The sequence below is a fragment of the Falco rusticolus genome, chromosome 5, assembly GCF_015220075.1.
Source record: "Falco rusticolus isolate bFalRus1 chromosome 5, bFalRus1.pri, whole genome shotgun sequence".
Classification (NCBI taxonomy): domain Eukaryota; kingdom Metazoa; phylum Chordata; class Aves; order Falconiformes; family Falconidae; genus Falco; species Falco rusticolus.
In genome coordinates, this window is record NC_051191.1 from 40,442,738 (window position 1) to 40,465,456 (window position 22,719).

Genomic DNA, 22,719 nt, shown 5'->3' on the forward strand with positions numbered 1-22,719 from the left:
AAAACTTGTGTCTTTTATTGTCATTTCGGAATCAATGCAGAATACTTGATATTTAATTAATTAAAGAACCTGCTGGCGAAGGAGACGAAGACACATCAGGAATTGAATCAACCCGGACAACTGGGGTAGACGAAGTTGGTTGCTGCTGATAGTACATCTGAATGGGAAGTGGTATAGCTCTCCTTTTCACTCCTACCACGTGTATATGTGCTTGACCATTGTTACTTGGATCTTCTACTCTCTTCACTGTATGATTTGGAAACACAGTTCTACCAAACACAACATAAATCTATGTTAATAAACACAGTAACTCAACCCTCTTACAATGTTTTTAAGTAGCTGCTCTTGTGTGCAGAGTAACTGCACTAATGCCTGCATCTTTGCAATATAGTAGGATTCTCCAATAGCATCCGAATATTAATCATTGTGGACTAGCGGCTCCACCAGATGGTTGGCCAAGAACTTATACAAGCCAAGTGGAAACTGCAATACCTCCAAAAACCACATTGGAAAGAATGAGAAGTACTATAAGCCGAGAAGGGACCCTATCAAAGATCCTGAAACAGAACTGAATAAAATTCTATTTTATTCAAGTATTTTATTAAAAAAAACCCAACTAAACATTTGTTTCAATTAAAATTCAAAAACTGGATGTCTTTCAAACTCAACTCAGCAGATCTTTTCTCAAAGAAATCTAAAGCTACAGGTTAGTATTGAGCACATACAATTGCTTCTTTATTGTTGCACAAATTTTTCTCTTACCGCAGACATTTATAAAATCCAGTTGATGTTAGGATTCCACCTCGAGCTAATTTACTACAGGTAGAGAGGTATTCAGAGTACATTTCTGCTCGAGAGACTGAGCAATCAAGATTCACTTCAAAATGTGCATTCAACCTGAGGATGAAAAAATAAACTATGAAGCAAAATATAGAAAGAGTACTTTTAAAAGGGATATTAAAACACTTCTGTCTGTATCACAGAAACTTTTGAGACTGGATAACAGCATGGAAATAGCATTTTAGTACATTGTCTGTTCCATACTTTTGCCTTCTCACTGCTTATGATTCAACACATAGGAACCCTAACACATGCAGTCAGTTTTACATGCAAGATCTTATTTACATATCTAACATGCAAAACAGTCTCTACAGATGCCTTCTTTATTGTATATTCAGAAACAAAACCAAAAAAGGATTTTGTGATGTCTCCTCCCCACAGCTCTAATCTTACTTCTTAATGATTCTACTTTAGCAAAAGGTGACTGAATGCCGGCTAATTCTTCATCAGAAATCTCAGAAGTCAACATTTGTACCAAAACCAAGATTTTGTTAACTGATCTGCTAATGCAGTCTTACTTTAAAATAAAAGTAAACCCAGAAATAGAATAGCAATCTCAACCCTGCTATTCTTACAGAGGTGGGAAGGCAGGAAAAGGAACTGGGATTCTAAGAGAGTAGGCACACAAACACACTCTTATTCCTAGAGTCCCACACTACACAGACATCAATAAAATCCTTGAACAACCTGTTCTGCCTAACATTCAATTTCCAGGGAAAGGCAGAATTTGTATCTCCTACAGACTCTCCACAAACACACAGACCATCCAACCCTCAACCAGGAAGCTGTGAGAGAAAGAAATGTTTTCTGTTAGTTTAATTTTTCTTTCAGATCCATTATTCCAACCCAGAGACATGGGAGCAGTTCATCCCCAGCAGCAAATGGAGCTAAGTAATAACTGACACAATGCTGAAATACCAGTACCAGCATATAGGCTCAGACAGAATAGAAATATATTCTAAATTGCCGGCATTTACTATATGGTGCTAACATTTTGGATAAATACACTGTATTCTCCTTTGTAGAGTCCTACACTCCCAATATAACTAGATGTGTCAAAGGAGAAAAATCAAATCATTACATTCTTCAAATTGTGTTCTCTCATGATCAGTAAAGAGTAAATATAATGCCATCTCTCCTGCAGCTGAGTTACCATTTTATTATTACAAAAACTGAGATCATGCTGCATAACAGCAAGTCTAGGTATTAATTAAATTCAGCATATCAGACAAATGACTGTCCAGTTGGGTATGTCATATTAGGCTGACACACTGACACACTGTACCAGCAAACTGAAGATACTGAGGACTTGAAATGGTGAAATAGGATCTGTGACTAGCGTCACACACTGTGACTAGTGGTCACACACACTTACAAGGACTTCTACTCAGGCCAAGCTGGCTAATAATATATCCAGGAAGGTCAAATTAAATACCTTGTCTTTCTGCTGCTTCCAAGAGATAGTAACTTTTTCTAAATTCTACTGCTGTGATTTACTCATTTTCCCATTTCTCTCAGTAGGAAGCAATGACTAAAACATACATGAAAATGCACATGAATGTAAGGCACTCCGTATTAGCATTGATGAAAATGCTTGGAAGGGGCTTACTCCTCTGCTCTCAGTTTGTGTTGTCCCTCCTCTTTCTTTTTGGCAGCACAATAAGTATTTAAAGAGGATTTTCAGGACTAGATATTAGCTTTTATTTCTCACTAGTTCATATCCATCTAAGACTAACCAGAAGAAAATCAAGTACAAAATAACAGTATTCAACACTGACAGCTGAAGTAGTATGCAGAATCACAAACAAAGCAGGCATTTGAAATCTTCCTCATATACGCTCTATATTTGCTTCAGTGTTTTCTGCCATTTGTGATACCACACAGTTGCAGCATAGTACTACTCATACTTATTTCAACAGCCAAAACTTCTATTTTACATTTTATACAGAATGCACATTTCACCTCGCCTACAAATTTTACTACTGAAAGCTAGATGTCTGGTGCTCTCTATAGTCAAAAAAAAGAAGGCGGCACCAGACGGTAATTCATAATCTCATTGGAAATGAGGCAGGTGAAGGTAGTTCATTTTACTGTTGGGGGAATCTCCATTAAATTAAGACGACAGCCTAAAAAACTAGCTTTGGCTAGAGACCAACTTGCAAATCGCTACACTGAACTGCAGTGATTCCAACTCCAGGTATCTGTTAGACGTCTAAATGTGAATTTCCTCAGTCTTTCAGCAGTGTACGTTAATCACACTTTGCAGTGTGTGAACAGAAGCATGTGAACAAGTTGACCAACAAGAATCTGCAACATTTCCTGCTTGCAATCAAAGCTTTGCTGGAAGTAAAACTAAATCACGACCTAAAGCACTAAGCTTTGACAAATTTTACCCGCTTTATCTTGAAGACCCTTGTCTGATCAATAAGACAGCAGACAAACATACGAGTTGGGAAGCAGCAGAGGTGAAAGGGTCCATTCGAGACCCGATTAATACAAATATTTGGAAAGTGAGTAGATTTACATAAGTCAAACAATTCAGAAAGATCACCCTAAGTCCACAAGAACCACAGATGCAATAGTTTTTTCTCTAGATATCTGACAACAACAATATTAGTTGAAAGCAAGAGAATTTAGATGGAAAAGGCTTTGACATTCCTTTATCTGCTCGAAGTTCACAATGATCACATGAGAGTTTTGCAGGGCCTAGCTTCATAAAGCGATAATTACTTTTATATTGGTGCAGTAATATATCAACACATTATGAGATGAAAACACTCATGAAACAGATAATGCTGTCTGATAATTTAAAAAAATAAAATCAAGATCAGAGTTAAAAAAAAAATTAAATTCTATTCTAAGAGAGAAACCAACTAATTTCAAATATCAACTGTAAAAAAGTGAATAAGCTGGTTGTGGTTTTTCTTTCCTATTTCTTTAAAGCAATGACAGAATGGTTTTGCTTTAGTCTTTTCAGAAAAACTAGTCTAACAGTAAATAGAAGTAAGCTAGAAAATTCTGTGACACACAAATACACCGTCTTTGTTTTTCTTCTCCATTAAAGTATTAGAATAGAACTATACACTTACCACTGACATGCAAATTTCTCACTGTCTATTTCTACTATTCCCGGTGGCGGAGCAACATGTGGTGCTGTCCTAGAGGCTGTGGAGAATGAGGGGAGAGGGGGGGAAAAAACAACACTTGCTGAAACGATTTTTGTTCTCCTGAATGAAGCACTTCAACAACTCCATGACTTTCACTGGTACAATTTCTCCTGTATTTGTAAGCAAGTATGTGTCCAGCTAAGGCAAGTCACAAAAGCACACTAAGCAGACTACAAATTTGCACCACAATTTACCAAAGTGAAGCAGGGTATGTTAAGGACAGAACCACCACTAAAGTGCAATCATGACATAGCACTTAGTGAATGACACCTTCCAGAAAAATGATCATGATCCATGATCTCGGTACTTTACTAAGCATGATTTAAGAGTGGCACAATACTTCACCAGAACAGGCACAAACACACAGAAATTATTTGTCCAGTTCCCAAGTGGAAGAAAATATAACGTAAAGAATTAGTTCCAATGTCATATCAGTTCCTTCTATTCATTCTTGTTCATCCCCCTAGTCACATTCTTTTCCAGTCACTTTCACTGTGATATCTGCATCCATTCCAGGAACAGTACACTTAAGACATGCAAGCCAGTGTCTGTCATAATGGTTCTTTCTCCATTTTTTCCCCAGAACAGCTATGTCCCATCTTGTATGCCCTTGTGGTACACTGCTACATGCTTTTACTAGAAAAGACAGAATGAGGTACATATGCTGTTCCCCCAATCACTAATAGCTGTGACATCAACTTCCAAAGTGCCAGTATTTAATCCCAAAATAAACCTGCAAAAATTAATCATAATTAAAATTGAATTTACAGTCAAGAAAACACTTTTCAAGCTTAAAGAACAGTTAAAATTTGGTTCACATCACAATAAGCTGTTTAGCAGCTTCAACAGAGGCATGATTCTGTGTGTCTATTTCATCTCTGCAATTCTATCAAATACTATTGTTATTGCTCAATAATATTCTATGTAAGATACAATATAAGATAGACCTCTAAATCCCACCTGTAAATTGTGGGAACAATCTAGAATGGATACTCTTTCTTTCCACTGAACAAGTTAAAATAAGGAGTGAAAATAACTTGCAGTAAATTTTCAGATTAGCTACTGGAAAATATTAATTCTTTTAAAGCTTGTTTCACAACAGTTTTGACTAACATAGCTTTATATTTGCCTTGTGAACAATGAAAAAGATGCTGTCTGTTATGCATACTGCTATATTTACATGAATTAATCAGATACTTACAGTAGGTGAAAAATCACATATGCCATATAGGAAATTTTGTAGAAGAATATGTTCTCTTGCAGTGATACTAACCTGGGACACCTGTTGCATGGGCCTGTGAAGAACCATGATCCATTACTGGTGGTCTGACATCAAGTACTCCTTGCTGGCTAACACACTGATGTTCTATGAGTTTTACAGCAGTAAGTGCATCAGGTCCAAACATCTGGATGTCCATAGAAACCAGACATACTAATGTATCTGAAGTATTAAATGGAAAACCAACAATGATGTTAGGACAAGACAAATGAATGCTGCTGGGACATATTGATTTGCTTTAAAATTGCCATGTGCTGAAAAAAAACAAGCCTCTGCATACTTCTGTAGATTTCTTTTCTTTTTAAACACACTTTTTAGAACCACAGAATCATTTAGGTTGGAAAAGACCTTTGAGATCATCATGGCATTAAAAAAAAAAAAAAAAAAAAAAGAGAGACTTCAGAAGTTTTAGCTTTCCTAGTTATCAGCATCATCAATTTCTTGAGGACATGAATAAATCTTAGTAAAAACTTCCTATTCCAATATCCAACCCAAAGCTGCACACACACACAAGCAAGCCATGTTTTTAACCACTGAACATGGTATACTCTTAAGCCTTTTTTTTCCCTACATAAGGAAGAGCCATATATTTTGTTTCTCACTTACCTATGCTCTTCTCTACTTTAGCAATCTTTGAGCAGGCCACTTCTCCCATTTCTGTGAGCATGTATAGCACCTCAAGTGCTGAGATTACAAGCAGCACATCCGGTAGTGTGAGATGACATATGATCTCTTTATAGGATTCTTGATCCACATATTCACAAATTAAGACACCATTATCTTCAGCCTTACAAAGATTTGCCAAGATTTCCATGCCTAAAGAACAAATACAAAATAGTTTTAAACAGCAATAATTGCAATTCTAATACAACAATAAGAATAGCTAGAGATCTTACCTCTCATTTTTAAAAATCTATCCCTTGACATGAGGCATTTTGTAACAGTGTGAAACATTAGATGAGTAGTTTTGAAATCAACAGGATCCAAAAGAAGCTGACGAGAAAGGGGGGGGGAAAAAAATTACTAACACTATCCATATTGTGCTAATGGCTCAAAACCTTAAATTTACATATAAAAATATAAAGGTCAAAAAGTGTTTAAATGCAGCACATATAAATGACATTTGTGTTCACAAAAAACACAACCCTGTGATCTTTGTATTATAGCTCACATTTTGAGTTCCCTCCTCCTCCCCTGCTCTAAGTAGCAGTCTAATTTACACTTTCCAGTGCTCAGAATAAGGAAAATAACTTTACTCCCAGGCAGTTCACAGTATACACAAATATATTTTAATATCCAACAAACAGAACTTGAATAATGACAAACATTCCTTCCAAAACACAATCACAAACATTCATTCTGTTTCTATCCACTTCTGCTGCTCAGTCAGAGCTCTCAGACATTGTAATATGTAACATGCTCTCTTATTCAAGAGAAGCTGGATACATGGTAAATGAAAATGCCATCTTTTTTAGAAAGTTCAGCAGTGAGCCAACACTGCAAGCCTCACTCTCTGATACTACCCATTTTACTTAAATTTATCTGCTGTATTTTAAAATTTAAACAATATCTGAACATATCTACCTATAAAATTCATATAATTTATCTGCACAATTATATGACACATTGAAATAATGTATTTTATTACATTCAAGCCTCTTTGAAAATGATGCCTCACATGATTCAGGCAGTATACCCAGTGGCACATGACTAGCTTACTGGTGCCCACTACAAACTGCATAAAACCCTCTACCACCCCCTTTCTCAAAATGTATTATTTTGAAGTTATGACTAAAGGTTATAATTATGAAGTGAAGAAGCTAGTGTACAGTCCGCAGAATTTAGCTAAATTCCTTTCTTCTCTCTAGGAAACTAAACTGAAAATTATACATGACAAATATTTCGCATCTCCCTATACAATCAGTCTTCTTCATGCGATTCCATTTCAAACCGAAACATACACTCTGTATTTTTGTTTTGGCTCTAAATACTTGTTTTCAAATTGCTATTTACAAATTCATAGAATAATTCATTTCCTGCTTCATCCAATGATCAAGGAAAAAAGTAATTAATTTAATTAACACTGAAGTAATGCTTTTATCAAATTATATTTTAATTATTCTGTTTAGAAGCACATTACCTCTGCTGCAATATTTCCCAGCGTGTCAAGCCCCAACTGCCGTAGAGAAATAAAGTGACTATGAGCAGAGAGTAGCAGGAACCGAAGACAAGTACGATTAGCTGCCAAAAGTTTAACATTTCCCTCTTCAAAAGAAAGATTACGTAAAATCACTGCGATCTGAAGTACCCGCTGCCCTTCAATATCATTAATGCCCAATTTGCGAGGTGGATGAAACAAGGATTCCCAAATCCACTCTTCTGATGGAATATCTACAAAGTAAACAAATACATTTTAGTCCATCTTTTGCTATATTTACCAACATGCAAGTATTAAGATTAGTCAAGATGTCTCACCTTGAGATTTGCTTCTGTCAGAAATTAGATCACGAACTTCAATATCCTCAACAATATCCTTCCAAAACTGAAAAAATAATTAAAAATACACTGAATTTCCAGGGCATTATATTTCTTTAGATATTGAAATGAAAAAGATTATTCTTTAAAAATTTCCTAGTACCTTGATACATCTAATAGTAACCACATTTTTCACTCATTTGATGATACGCAAGATGTTCAGTACTTTAAGATACTCCTTCCTTCAAGCCCGTAAGTACACATTCATGATCAACCATCGCTACCACGAAGTACTTTGCTGAAGCACATACTGAAGCTATATGGACAGTTTTCCACAATTAATTAGAAATGCTGCAGTTGTAAGTGGGGAAAAAGTGCAGTTCATCCTCCTTCACCTCCTACAAACAGTAAACTCCTAAAGCAGAAGATGGTGACTCCTCTCAGTTTCAGTAGATCTTAAGACTCCTGGCCAGAAGTACAACAGTCAGATTTCTATCTTGGGAGACTTTTTAAAGCTTCTGTTATGTTTTCCACATCATCATAGATCAAGGGAAAGAGAGAAGCAGCAACCACCATCACCAAAAACCTTTCTAAATATAAGCAAAACAGAATGCTTCAGCAGTCTGGAATTCAAATTACTTTACAAATACATGGTCTGATCTGTAAATGGTTATTATGCCAGTTAGTTCTTGAATTTCAACAGGACTAGCAAGAGATTAAGGTTTACAAGCTAATAAAGACACACACTGTGATGTATATTAATACAAAAATACATGATATATACATTCTAATGTCTAGTTTTATAATGAAAATATAAACACTCCTGTGGCTCACTAATGAAATACAGCTCCTCTTTTGGCTATGCTCACAGAATAAAACCACAAATAAATTTGGATAAAAAGGGAAGGATGGGAAGCACAACCAGCTGAACAGCAGGAGAAATCTTGCTATGCAAATGTAATTACTAAATTACAGCGTTCATACCAAGCTTGACAGTGCTATTTTCTTGAAAAATACAATACTACAGATTTTGTAAATTGGAATGAAAAAAAGTTATTTTCCACTGCAAAGATGCTAAATGACATTCAAGTGCTGTTTAGTAAAGAGGATTACTTGCACAGAAGAGATTACTACCTCATTTTAGCAAAGAGAAGAACAGCCCGATATAAGTCTAACCTTACCAGTTTTCTAATTAATACTGAGGCTATTAGCAAGCACCACAGAAGATGAAAGCACGCAGGTAAAATCTGCAGAATGTACTTAATTTTGAGATACCCTTACTTTTAGAGAAGGAGGCTATTTAAGGAAAAGGCTTCACTCATTGTTTATAAAAGCACAAAATAGTATACTCTGGAAATATACCAGTCCTTCCTTTAGGATGTTTCCTTTTGGAAAAGCAATGAACACAGTAAGCCTTCACATTTCACTGCTACTTAAAAGAAAAACCTCAGAAGCTTTTAAAGATTAGTTGTTTAATCAGTTAAAGATTTTTTTTAAAGTGAATATTGAACAGATACTTAAAAGTCTTCAACTTCAACCTGTATCTTTTTGGAAGAGGCCAAAGTCAACCACAATACAATGTTAAAACTACTGTCACAAGTCAAATGTTAAAACAGCATCATCACATTTTGCTAGCTGAATACTCCAATAATCCACCTTTTGCAACTTAAGTATTATGTGTATAGTCCAAAATCAAACATTTAAAAACTCTGACAACATAAAGTCACAAAGGAGTAAATTTTTCTATCTGGAAGCCAAATCACCCTGGACATATTCTCAAAGGGATGGAAAATGAAGATTTTAGAATTCTGCAGATGAAGACACTACAGACACTGCTGAAGATAAAGCCTCAAAGTACTATGGCTAAAGATGAAGACAGGAATACATTGTTGGAAAACTGTACTTGTCACCTAAAATTTGATGAATGAACAGATACACACTTGAACAACTGAGAAGGTCTTCCCTTCCTAAAGAGGCAGTCTGTTGAATGCTATCTGTCAACTCAGATGAGATTATCTTTTTCAGAAAAGAACAGAACATGGCTCCTTCCTGTAAGTTGAGATACACACCAAGGTGCCAAATAAAGTTGACTTACATATAACTGTTATTCTTCAAATTGTTTCATTATACAGTCATGCTGTGAGCATAAGATGCTAAACCTCTCCAGCTAGAGAATTTTTACCACAGGATTACTTGGACCATATACACAAGCCCTGTTACCTACATGAAACACACCAAAATAATGTTCATCCCACACACCCTCAGTTCCTCTGAGCCCTACCGATATGGAAAGGCTCTTAAATCTCTAGGAAAGAAAATCTGCGGGACAGACATGAATATGCAGACAATATAAATTCAAAAATAAAAACTGTTTTTCTCTCCCTCTCTCCTGAGTGTTTATTTCTACATACAGAAGCACTGTGGGTGATAATCCTCACCAAGAACACTGCTTTACCTGTGGAAGTGTCCCCAAGTCTTTTCCTTGCTCAAAACTGCAGGGTTGCATTCCCAAAGCCAGCATGTGTCATGGGTGCTTCAGCAACTGTGAAATGCCTACTGCAGTAGAAAACCAGGCTTCCTGTGAGCACTCTGCAGATTTTAAGATTTCAAACACTCTGCAAAAGCTCCAGTGATATGACCAAATAACTCAGAAATATTATCCCAAAGATAGTATCACCAAAACCCTCAGAAATATTATCCTATATCCTCCATTCAAGAAGTCACTAACTTAAAACAGCTTATCAGTAAGTAACGTGCTCAGAAATCCAAGCAGCTAAAGCAAACTATTATATATGGCATTTAATGTATCTATTTTAGAGATAGGTTGCTAACTATAGAAGGGTCAGGATCTCAAGGACTTTAGCTGTTGACAAGCATGTTGCAACAATAAATGTTCAGGTGGAAGCCTGATATGCGTATATCACTATACCGAACTCCAAAACACCTGAAAGCTTTACCATAGATAGCTGAGTTGAATTCCTAGCAAAGGGAAGAGGCCATCTGTCTCCAATGATTTAGAATTGGTAGAACAATTTTCCGTTTGATTCCAGCAAGCTATCTTCTAGAATGCACCATACACAGAAGAGTCAACTATTTCCCTCAGAAAAGTCACTATTCTGTTCAGGGAATGACAAACAGCTTGAAGCAACACCCTTGTGTACTGCATGTACAGTCACATTAAGGAATTTTAAAACTACAGCCAGCCTGGCCTATGACAAAGTCTCAATCAAATTATCAGGCATAAAATCAAGTGGTCCAAACATTTAAAAAATGCGGGTTCTTTGAGAGATGCTATGTCAGACCCAACAGTGAATATGAATTCTGCATCTTTGACTCAGACAGAGGACTTCAAGAAACCTCAAGCAGACTCAGGACACTTAGGACCTCTTCAGAAAGAAGGAAAAAAAACCCCAAAAAACGCCGCCAGAAGAAAGAGTCCTTGATGAGACTTTGAAGGTGGTAAATTGTACTTTCCATTCCTCAACTGGAATGATGAAGCTTATTAATTACAAAACCCTTTACAACATGGTACGGTAAAACCACCAATAAAAAAACCCAGAAGTGCACCTTGTTCTGAAAAGTTAGCCTCTGTGATTCTGGTGAAATACAATGTTTCCATGTCTCAGAAAAATCTTCACACTGGAATCACCTGTCCTACCAGGAAATGATCAAAAAATTCACGCAGCTCTTCTTCCAAAGCACTAGGATCACCTACGATGAGCTCCATCTTGTACTTCTTAATAAAGGTGTTCTCACATGCCTTAAGTTCAGAATGGTTCTGCAGCCTCTATTCCTTCTCTTTACAAGGGAAGAGTTGGCCTAAATCATCTCCTTTTTTGCATTTAAGCAGACTGGTTTGATTGCTCTCAGCCCACTCAACATTTGTTTCCTGCCTAAGCAGGAAAGATCCCTGAAAAGGATGGGGGTAGGCAGAGAATGTTGAGGTGGAAAAATAGTTAAGTAACCTACATACAATGTTCACAGCCTTTCTGTTACAAGGGAACAAGGCAAAACGTGGCAAAATTTTTGTTTGAGAAGAAAGAAGTGGGAAAAGATGAGTTAAGCTTTCTGGGAATTCCTTTGAAAAATGGTACTTATATCACAGCGACAAGGAAAAAAAAAAATCTATTTAGCATCAACAAGCAGTTATTTATTCCCTACTATAAACTATGGATAGCTGCAATCTGATACTACCTATGAAGGTAAATGAACAAGAAAGGATGAAAAAGTGAAGCTCTTTATCAACAGTCAGTCATATATATATATATGTATGTATGTATGTATGTATGCATGCATATGTATGTTTTAGATCACAAAAACACACTGGTAATAGGAACATAAAGCCAAAACTTGGAAGCAAACAAACAACCCTTGACTATGTGACATCCAGATGCTAAGAGATCATGGACAAAGGTCAAGAACTTGATTCACATGCACAACCTGATTACTGTCAGCAGCCAAGTTCCTTTGGAAAAAGATGCACAGTATTAAACAGAATTCACTGGAAATCACATAAACCAAATTACTGTCCATAAAAACAATGGACATTTGAGTCCACAAATCATATAATGTAGCAATGATCATGACTACTTATTGTCGCAGAAAAATATGACAGCAACTGGAGTCAAGTCAACTTGACCACTGAGAGACACAAGAAAGGTGATGTTTGAAACATGTCAGACTTTTTAAATCCTTAAGGATCACTCTCCAACACACTGAGAAAGATTAAAACAGTAAATGCTCAGTAATGAAAATTATTAAACTTATACAAAAAAGAAGAGTTGGACAACAAAGAACAAACTTTTTTTTTTAAGAAAAAAAAAAGGAAACCAGAAGTAAAGCACTATGCAAAGCACTAAAGAAAGCACAAAAACTGCGTAAGCATGGATTTCTGAACTCTACAGCTAGAGGAGACCTCAGTAAGTCCAAGAAGATGAAATCTAAATACTTAATTTGAAGTAAACAGAAACGAGTAGTGCATGAAGAAATACAATACAATTATTCATACACTACAGCAGCTGCCCGCTGTCTGATGGAGACATGAAAGAAATACCTGGAAAAACAGTTAAATCTGTCTGATTATAAGCATTCTATATAAACAAGTCACTCTCTAAAGACAAACTATACTCACAAGTGAACCTTGCTAACATGAGGAAATCCAAAACAAAATGAAACAGTTAAAAATGGGAAAGCTTCCAGCACAGACGAGAAGACACCTGAGCAGGATGTCATCAGAGCTTGGGGATGGGGACAATAAAACAAAACGAGGAGATGCAAGATGGCTGGCTAAATGACAGTTGTTCCAGTCCTTAAGTAAGGACTTGCAATCATTCCAACTAACAAGACATTTAGGCTTATTGACAGCACCAAGAAAAAAAAAAAATCAAGACAGGAGAAAGCAACAAATTAACATAGCTGTAAGAGGTAACGGCAGGTTCAACAAAAGTTATACTCAGATTCTGACAATTAATGAACAGATAGATACACTGACTAGTAAAGACATTTGATTCAGTTTAGAGGGAAGTTCTGTAGAAAGTGAGAAAATACAGTGCTGCAGACAATGGAAATTACAAATTTTCCAGGTTTTTTTATAATGCAGTAAGGAGGGGGGGAGGGTAGTAATTGGTTCCCTCAAAGTTTAGTATAAAGAAACATGTTGTTTTTATCTTCACCTTCAACTGCAACAGTGATGTTGGAGGACACAACTCAAGAGGCAAGCTCCTTCGCTTGTGAATATGACGTTACCAAACTAGTAGACTGTTCTGAAAAAATCATGATAACTGCACATGTAAAGTAGAATGATTTTAAGTCAAAATTAGAAAAAAGCAGAATATAAAATTAAAGTATTGGTGCTGAAACAATTGACAGATTCTTGCTGATAAATTAATACAGAACTCAAGAGCTGACCGAATACCAAACAATCTACAGTTATTGCACAGACACTTTAGTGTGGGAGAAATACTAACAGTGATGCTGTTTCACTCCTAGTGTACAAATATAAGTAGAATGAAGACAAAAAATAATGAAGAAAAACATATGGCCATTTTTATTGAAAACCAATTTAAAAATACTAATATTATTAAGAGACCAAAAAATAAATCAAACTATTTTAAGCAAACATAAGTGTTTTGTGGAAATTTTAAATAACTACATAATTCTACAATGACCCCCAATGTCTGTATAAAGACACTGAAATACAGAAACCAAACTGCTCTATAAAATCCAAAGTTGCATGTTTATGTTCATATATTTCAATAAGCATGAGGAGGAGCTTGGAAAAAAGTTAGTAAGAGTAGCTATATAGATGAAATGTCAAAAATTCTTAACAACTCTCACAGATAATTTGTATTTGTTTCACTGCATTTAAAAAGCTATTTTCAGCTAATAAAGACTAGGAGATGAATATTTTTAATTTTTTTTGCATGAAACTGACATTCAATTGCCAAGAATCCAAGTTTATGACTTCTCTATGAATCCTGAATTTAACCCTGAGAATCATTTTCAGAACAGCTTCAAGTTTTCTAATATTTCTCAGCTTCCCTCATCCCCTCAATCCCTTATCTCCAACACATGAAAAATCCTCCATGGTTTGAAGGTAACATTTATAAACTCAACAAAATTTCTATCAATTCAATTCCTATTAGTTTAGAATTCATGGGTTTAAGAAATTGCTTTCCCCACCCTATTCTCTATGAATCTCTAATATTTGTGTGTCCATGCCATCACTACAATTCATAATTCCACATTTTTAGTCTCCCACGTAAAAACTTTGTTCCATTTTCATCTCTAGACCAATTTCTAACCTGCTGCCATTATAGCAGAGAAAAACTGGAATGATAACCTTACAAAATCAAGACAAACAACCGGCAACAAAATTTAATAAACCAAACAAAGATTTTTGTAAAAGATAACGTGAACAGTCAAGTCAGGGACATGCGTTCAATAGCCATCCTATTAATGTTAAAGCTGTAAAAGCAAATCTAAAAGAAAAAAAAAAAGGGGGGATACAAAATTTCAACCCTGCCAACCAAATATCTCTCTCCTACGTCATAAAGGGAACCATTATGGAAACTTCATTTCTGTTTTAACACATCCACAGCTGCAATACAAAATAAATTACTTCCAGTACTAGAGTCAAGCAAACGCTTGAAGTAAGATGTTCTGAAAAATCTGGATTCTTGGCATTAGAAATGTTTTTAGATCTGGTGTTTGTTTCTGACATGCTTTCAGCAGTATTTCACTACGGAGTGGTACTATACATGTTGTAATGTTCAAAAACGGATCTTGGAGAGTATCCAAGTTTCCTATTAGTAAGCTTTATTGCAGTTACAGTGGTTCTACTTAACACTTTGTTAAAAACATTTATCAGAACCATCTGTCCTTATCTATCACAATTACTTAAGTTTATATAATTAATGAACATATAATGAATTAGAATTCTGTGTAATTTAAAATGTTTATAGATCTAGACATGGTGCTTGTTGCTGATCTAGATCAGCAACAGTCTGACAGTTTAGGGTGAAGTGAACACAGAAGTGCTAAATGCTTTTAAAAAAAAACGAATCAAAACACAACCTACAGTACTTCTGGACATATTTTTCAATGCAAAAAGGAAACAGATTATGAAGCATTATTTTTTACACTTAGCTTCAGCACATTTGAATCACATTTTCAAGTTCATATACTAAACAATATGAGAGCTTACCTTTTTTGTTCTTAATTTTACCTAGGAGATTTTGGTTAGGGAATCTAGTCACTGATATTTCAGGAATACTTACCATTTAACTAACACTACTATGGACCAACTTGTCTCAAAATTGAGTTACATAAAAATAAAGCAAAAGACAAATGGAAAAAGCTCCTAACAAATATTTCTCTATACTGCTGGAAAGACATTTCAGTATATGAGACAATTAAGAAATTGAGCAGAAACCCAGCTGTAAGTTCATAAGGAACTCAGCACCTTATCTCTTAATATTTTTACTTAATAAAAAGCGCAAATTACCAAAAATATGTTTTAATCTAGCGTTTTCCTATTTTAGCCACACAAACCATTACCTGAAATTCAATTTAAGGAAATTGTGTACCACAGCAAATATGCTGAAAAGTCAAATCTATTTCAGCTATAATATATTTCATGCTCTCATTCACCTCAAAATGCTCACCTAGAATAAAGAGGAAGCACTTACACGCAGTTTTATTTTTACTGCTTTTCATTACTGATACAGTAGATCATGCCCTCTAGTGGAAAGATAAAAAAGCCCTGTGCAAAAATATTTTAACTGAAACAAACTTGCAACACTGCTAACTTACTTAAATTTGTCCCATGTTTATTATGTTATGGACTTAATTTTCATAATCCAAAATGTTTCTTTACTGATCACAGCAGTTTTTAAAAAACAGCATTGTTTACTCTTGCCAAGTATCTTAGCCAGTTTTTCTTCTTCTCATACATATTTGCTTTCTTATAAAAAGAAACATGGAACCTCTTTATTCATTTCCCTACACCTATTTTTTATTAATAAATTTCTTACTGCTTACCCAAACATTTTATGACAACTGTGATTTAGTATCCTATTATATTTAAATCAAAGGAATAGAGTTGAGAGTCATTCTAAAGACACATGCTAGTATATCTTACAATTGTCTATCTTTTTAAAGGAATTTATACCCATCATATGCAGTTCAAAATTATTTTAACAATTTTTAAATTACCTTAACAAAATCTCTATCAGTTTTCTCCTTCCATTCTTCTCCAAATACAGCAGAAAATGATCCTAAAGCTTTAAGCATAAAAAGCAGAATTTAGTAAAATAAGAACGTTTGTTTGCTGCTTTTTACTAATCCATAAACTAAATAAACATCCAACAACATCACAGATTCTTCAGTGTTTTCATTCAAAAAACCTTGTATAAACCAACCGAAATGTTTATAGTCATTTAATTAACTGATACTGCAATTTTACAGTTTAAATTGAAAGTAAGTAGTCCATAACAAATGGACTAGTTTGTGAACACTTTAAAAAAACACATGGGAAATTTCCATAGCTCTTTTTCAGGAGCCAAGATGACTGCTCAGTTTTCAACCTCACATCAACAACTGTTTTCCATGTGCAGTGTAAGCTGTAAGCACTACTTTAGTAATTAAACAAATCCCCACTAATGTTTTCTAAACACTGACAGTAGCAGGGAGATTGACAGCACTCAATTGAATGCCAATATTTAACCAGGAAGTGTACTGCATGTTCTTGGCTGTTTGGTGGACCACTACCACAAACATTTTGATCATCACTCCTTGAAAGTAGCAAAGGCTCAATCTGACTCAAAGATCAAGTCAATCCAAAACCAAACTGTCTTGCAGTAGTTCAGTAACAAGCCAATTGTACTTTTAAATTATACAAACATTTTGGTTCATAACATTTTATTGTTTTGAGCAAAATGCTTTAAATCTCAATTCCAAGATCACATCAGCCTTCAACTCACAGAATCCAAACCCAGGCTTATGCAGCACTCCAAACTGAAGATACTAAATAACCCCAAACACCTGGAGCTGCCCCTATTACCTGCAATATAATTGTAATCTCAGACTTTGGAAGGGGGTGGGGAGGGGGGAGCTGAAGACATATTTTTCTTGTACCTAGAAACACTGCATTATAAATACTAACAATGCTAAAACCTTAGAGACAGGCCAAATCTAAAATCCACATTAAATAAAGTTAATCAGCCATCATTTATTTACATCTGGAATTATTGTGACAGTATTTTCATACTACCTGAATTTGCTAATTACAGATTTCATTTAATCACCAAACATGACAGATTTACCTTCACTATTTATAATATAAAAGTATCCATGTATTTCAGATTGAAGTTTCATGCTTCAAAAATAGGTAAACACAAACCTTCTTTCTTTCCCCACTTTGTTCCAATTAGGCCTCCTAATGCTGCTAGGACACTCCCTGGATTTATCCAGAAGATGTAATCAGCTAAGATAAAAATGAAGTTTTCTCCAGGGAATGAAAACAGCAAGCCCATTACACGCTCATCATTCCTCTTGGCTTTACCTCTAATGTTTTTCAATATAAGAAATACTAATACAGACCAGCTATGGAACAAGCCTGTGCTCAGAGTCCAAGTTAGGAACTCGAGAAAACACAATCTACCTCTGCCAGATCAAAAAAAAAATAAATTAGAATCATCAAATAGCAAACCAAAACTTGATTAAATTATTAGTGAATTCCTAAGTCCATAGAAGTTCCATCAAAAGAACAGGGGAGTGATGGTAAACTCAAAAATCTAGAGCACAAGCATCCTGGAATCACTGACATGCAGGACTAAGTTTCACTTTAACTTCCTTTCAAATATTTTTCTTTGAAAGTTTGTTCTAGATGCAGACACTAAATGCCCAAGATCTAACCATATCTGAAGGGCACAGCTACAAATCAAAAACATAGGAGAGAAGCTGAAGAACACCAATACAATACTGGGGGGAAGGGGGGGAAGCTAAAAATCATTATGTAAAAATACTAATCATTAAAAAAAACCAATGTCTAACACGCATCCTTCCCCAGAATTTTAAAACAGAATCTCTGACATACCATACTATGATTGTGCTTACACATGCAAAGGAGATTTATAAGCAAACAGATATGATCATCTGTACTAGCAGAGTTCAGTACACTTAGCTGAAAAAGCTCATTTGGACAATTTCTTATGGTGACAGTTTCTGAAATTCCATATATAAAACCAGTGAATATTTCCTCCTCACCACCATGCGAGAGGAACGTTACGATTTTAGGATGGTTTGAGTTAACTTTTTTTTCCCCTCTCCTTGACAGAAAGACAAACAAGGAACAACTTAGCATGGAGGTCACACTGAACAAGTCAGAATAGCTTATTTCACATACTGAAATAAAAATTTATGTGCCAACACACTAAATAATTCTGAAAATCAGGTTAAGACTTTTATCCCTTGAATTTTGTATTGTGAATTTCACTACAATTGAATGTGTAGTGAAGTATATGGATAAAGACCTTAGTGGCTCATTGTTTTCAGACTGCCGTTTTTAAATTTTTATGTTTGTGACTGCTACTAGAAAAGAATTATGAAAGGTCAGCATGGTCCTATGAATTCAGAAGAAAGCAGTAATATACTACAAGCAGATGGAAATCCAATGCCTTAAATTCAGCACCTTCAACAAACTCTTATCACTGAAAAACTAATTCTTAAATTTCACTAAACTGTTAAACAATAATTTTTTAATAAAAATTACCTAGTTTAAAAGGTATTTGTAATGTCTAATAAAAACTGTAACTGCAGACAAGGTAAAAACAAAAACTAGATATATTACAGTGCAATAAATTATAAACATTTTCATTATCGAGGGTTGTGAAAGATGCTACAACAGGTATTAACTCTTTCTGTTGCAAAAATGTTATATACTTACTGTCATCAAACACCCCAGCATTTGCAAGCAGTAAAGTGATGATTTTAGGGTCCTTTTCAAGCTGCATAACATGCTTGCTTTCATTTGAAAGAAGAGTACACACATTAATTGCAAAGTCCACTTCATTTGGGAGTCCAGATAACAGTGAAAGCACCAATTTATTATAGTCATTTGGTGAGTTTAAGTCCATAGACAGCCCATAGCTTTGACGAAGGTAATCTAAACAAGAAAAAAAAAAGTTTTCACAGCTAAACTAATTAATATTCAGATGATATATTAAGCAATGTTATTATGAATGAGAAGTACTTTTTTAAAGTTTTATTAATAAGGTATTGTGAGCGTTAACAAGTTTTTATAGTATTCAACTCAGTTATTTCCGTTAATCTTTTGCCAAAGTGCTGAACACATTCTACTTAGCTATGTAGCTTTCTAGTTAGATACTAATGCCTTCATCACCTCCAGAATGCAACACTGCAGTATGTTCTCCCAAAGAAAAACTTTGAAAACACAAACTTTAATTAAAGCAGAATAGAACTGTAATACAATTTGGAGTCAATTTCAACACAACGAATTACACATCCATTCCACAGAGTCCACCCGCTTCTGATTTATTGGTTAAACATTGATACTTTGGTCTCTAAATTGCAGTGGTGTTGATTCTGGCTCCTTACACATGTGCTTTATTCCTCAGATTTTGAAGCTTAATCAATCGTATGCTCAATTCAGGTATTTGGCTCTGCAGAGAAATGACTGATGTGACAACACACCGAGAATTTTCAAGGTATGTTTTTTTCAAGAAAGTAACCATTTATCCCTGCTAAATACAAAGGGAAACATCTGTAAAGACAAGAAATAACTTATGGATTTTCATATTTTTTTTATTTTGGTTCATAGTGGGTAAGTTTGTGAGTGTATCAAATTAATAACTTGAGTGACCTATAGATTTGATAATTTTAATAATATTGTACATTTACCTACACAGTATGTCTGTAGCCTCTCTGAGGGGGGGGGGGGGGGGGGGGGGGGCGGGAAATATATATGGGGAAAAAAAGAGCACTTTTGTCCTCAAAAATTTACCTGACACACTGTGTTGCTGGTAGTTATAGGAAGTTGGAATTGCACCAATAGGAAGCTGTGGCTTTGGATTGCCTGGTTGTACCTCATCATCCTCCTCCCCAAAATGATGGACTTTTTCATACTTTTCTAGATAACTGGAATAATAAAAAAAAACACAACACACACAAAAACCCAAAGGTTTTGAATACATATAGTATAACCGAATCCTTCATCCTCCAGCAGCTGAGCTGCCAAAGGAAACAAACTGTACAAACATGGAGATTTACTGGAAACAATAGTCAAAGTGGTATGAAACATAAAACATGAGTCAGACTGACAATAGGCGATACAGAAAATGCAGATATGTGGAATTACGAATTTGGGTATTAAATTTCTTCACATCTCTCAACAATAACCCCTAGCTAAATTTCAACCTGTTGAGCCCTCTTGTGAAGCCATTTTTCCCAAATCAGCTTTTGCTATACAAGATAACTCTGCAGGTGGAAGCATCATAAAAATTATTCTGTGCAGGTTAACAATACACATATTGAGGTCAAGTTCAGAAAATACTTATTTCTTTTTGCCTGACGTAAAAAGAAACAGTATACCAAGTTCTAACAATTACACAAGAGTAAGAGAATTCAGGGATACTGAGTGCGACAAATCAGGATCAGAAGTTCCGAGCCATGGCTGCAGCTAATGATGACTATTGGAAATCCCTTCAAACCTCTTAAGAAAAAAAATGCTGATATACTGTATTGAAAATGGACTGCAAACACAAAAGTTACATATATCAAAAGTAAACAGTCAACCAGCTTGGTAAACTAATTAACTCAACAGATAATTTACCATTAAAACCTGTAATTTTCAGAACTTTCTATACTCCAACATATAAAGTCAACTTAAAAGGCCCACAGTAGCTTAACTTCACACTGATCGGTAGTTGCAAAACCCTTCATGAAATTATCTCAAAGTGCAAAGCTGCCTAAATTTACAAACTTTCACTGTGCTGAAAACTGACAATTTCGAGTCCATTAAGTCGCAATAAAAATATTGTATAATCAGGAAACCATTTAAAACATTTATCTTCCTTTTTGTACGTGCTACAAGTATTTAATATATAAGAAAAAAACCCCAAGCTTTTGGTATAATTTTTTTAGTAAACACTGAAGTCATTAACTCATGGTGAATGAGAAAGATTTTAAGAAAACAGTATTGTCATTGACCTCTGGGGAATGTGTCACATGCATTACATTAGTAATTATTTCATGAAGTGAGAGATCAGTCACATAACCACACCTTTTAAATGTAGTAAATACAATATTTTTAAGAAAATGGTACATTGCAGAAGAAACGGAAAAATTCAGAGTTAATAAGGCATAACATGGCATACTGCATCACATGTAACTATGATTCGTGTCTGACTAGTGTTTAGGATATTCAAAGTACTATATATATTACTTTTATGTGAACTCTGCTATAGCACCCTCCTGACTACGCAGACTCTTGAGTAAGTTAAGGAGTCAGCAAAAATCTTCCCTGCACTATCATTTGCTTTTAGGGATTTTAACAGACTAAAAATTACATTTAAATATGGTTAGGTTTTATCTTTAAATGAAAAATCCTCATTTATGCAAATTAGATTCCAATTTAAAATCTGCAAAAAAGGAAAATCCTATAGAATTAGGTTGTTTGTAACTTTTTAAAACTCATTCCTCAACACTCTCCTACTCACAGGTTTTTAAATCTAAATCCTAGCTTTTCTCTTCCACTATATTGTCTTCCACAAAACAGTGCACTTCCCTTCTAAAGAATTTACTTTTTGTTGCATTAAAATGGTCATTTAGAGATGCTGACTTCAGTATTTATGTAACTGTTTTATTATTTTATTTCCTTCTTGCAGTTTATCAGACAAGGAATACCATACTTTCATTCTACTTTATCTGCTTTCAGCTATTCAAGTTTGTTATTTCTTTGGGGTTTTTTAATTTCCTTCCAATACCGATGAATTGTTAAGCACTCCATAAATGAACATTACATCACTGAATATGGCAATCACACACACACAAAAAGATAAGATGTGACAATTTCCATTTTCTGTATTATCATTTACTTGAGAACTTCTTAAACATTTCAGAGTAAATCTAAAAAAAAAAAAAAACCAACAAAAAACCCAACCCAAACCACAACAACAGAAGTGCATGGGCGGGTTATATATAGTGGTGAGCACATTAGAGCTCAATTCAGAACCATGCTCAACCTCTGCATGTAAGACTAATATTAAATATACTATGGGATTAAGCAATCTAAAAGTAGCTAAGAGAGAAATACACACACTGTGGAATACAAATGATAAAAAGATTTTTAAGAAGCATGAAGCTATTGCGGCATAGCCAAACAGTCAAGTGTAAAGTCAAAAAATGAATGCCTGCTGAATTAAGGCACCATGCAATCTT

General features: G+C 34.9%; 1 protein-coding gene across 1 annotated transcript in view; it reads right to left on the reverse strand.

Annotated features, from left to right (window-relative positions):
• The window catches only part of ARID2 (AT-rich interaction domain 2), a 105,154-nt gene that overhangs the window by 24,734 nt on the left and 57,701 nt on the right, over positions 1-22,719 (reverse strand). Inside the window, exons 4-14 of the mRNA XM_037387396.1 lie at positions 20,285-20,418; positions 19,208-19,426; positions 16,477-16,544; positions 7,762-7,828; positions 7,427-7,677; positions 6,183-6,279; positions 5,893-6,102; positions 5,281-5,448; positions 3,930-4,005; positions 763-897; positions 70-269 (exon numbers count right to left, since the gene is read on the reverse strand). Of these exons, the coding sequence (XP_037243293.1) occupies positions 70-269; positions 763-897; positions 3,930-4,005; positions 5,281-5,448; positions 5,893-6,102; positions 6,183-6,279; positions 7,427-7,677; positions 7,762-7,828; positions 16,477-16,544; positions 19,208-19,426; positions 20,285-20,418 (1,625 nt within the window). The remainder of the gene's footprint in view (positions 1-69; positions 270-762; positions 898-3,929; positions 4,006-5,280; positions 5,449-5,892; positions 6,103-6,182; positions 6,280-7,426; positions 7,678-7,761; positions 7,829-16,476; positions 16,545-19,207; positions 19,427-20,284; positions 20,419-22,719) is intronic.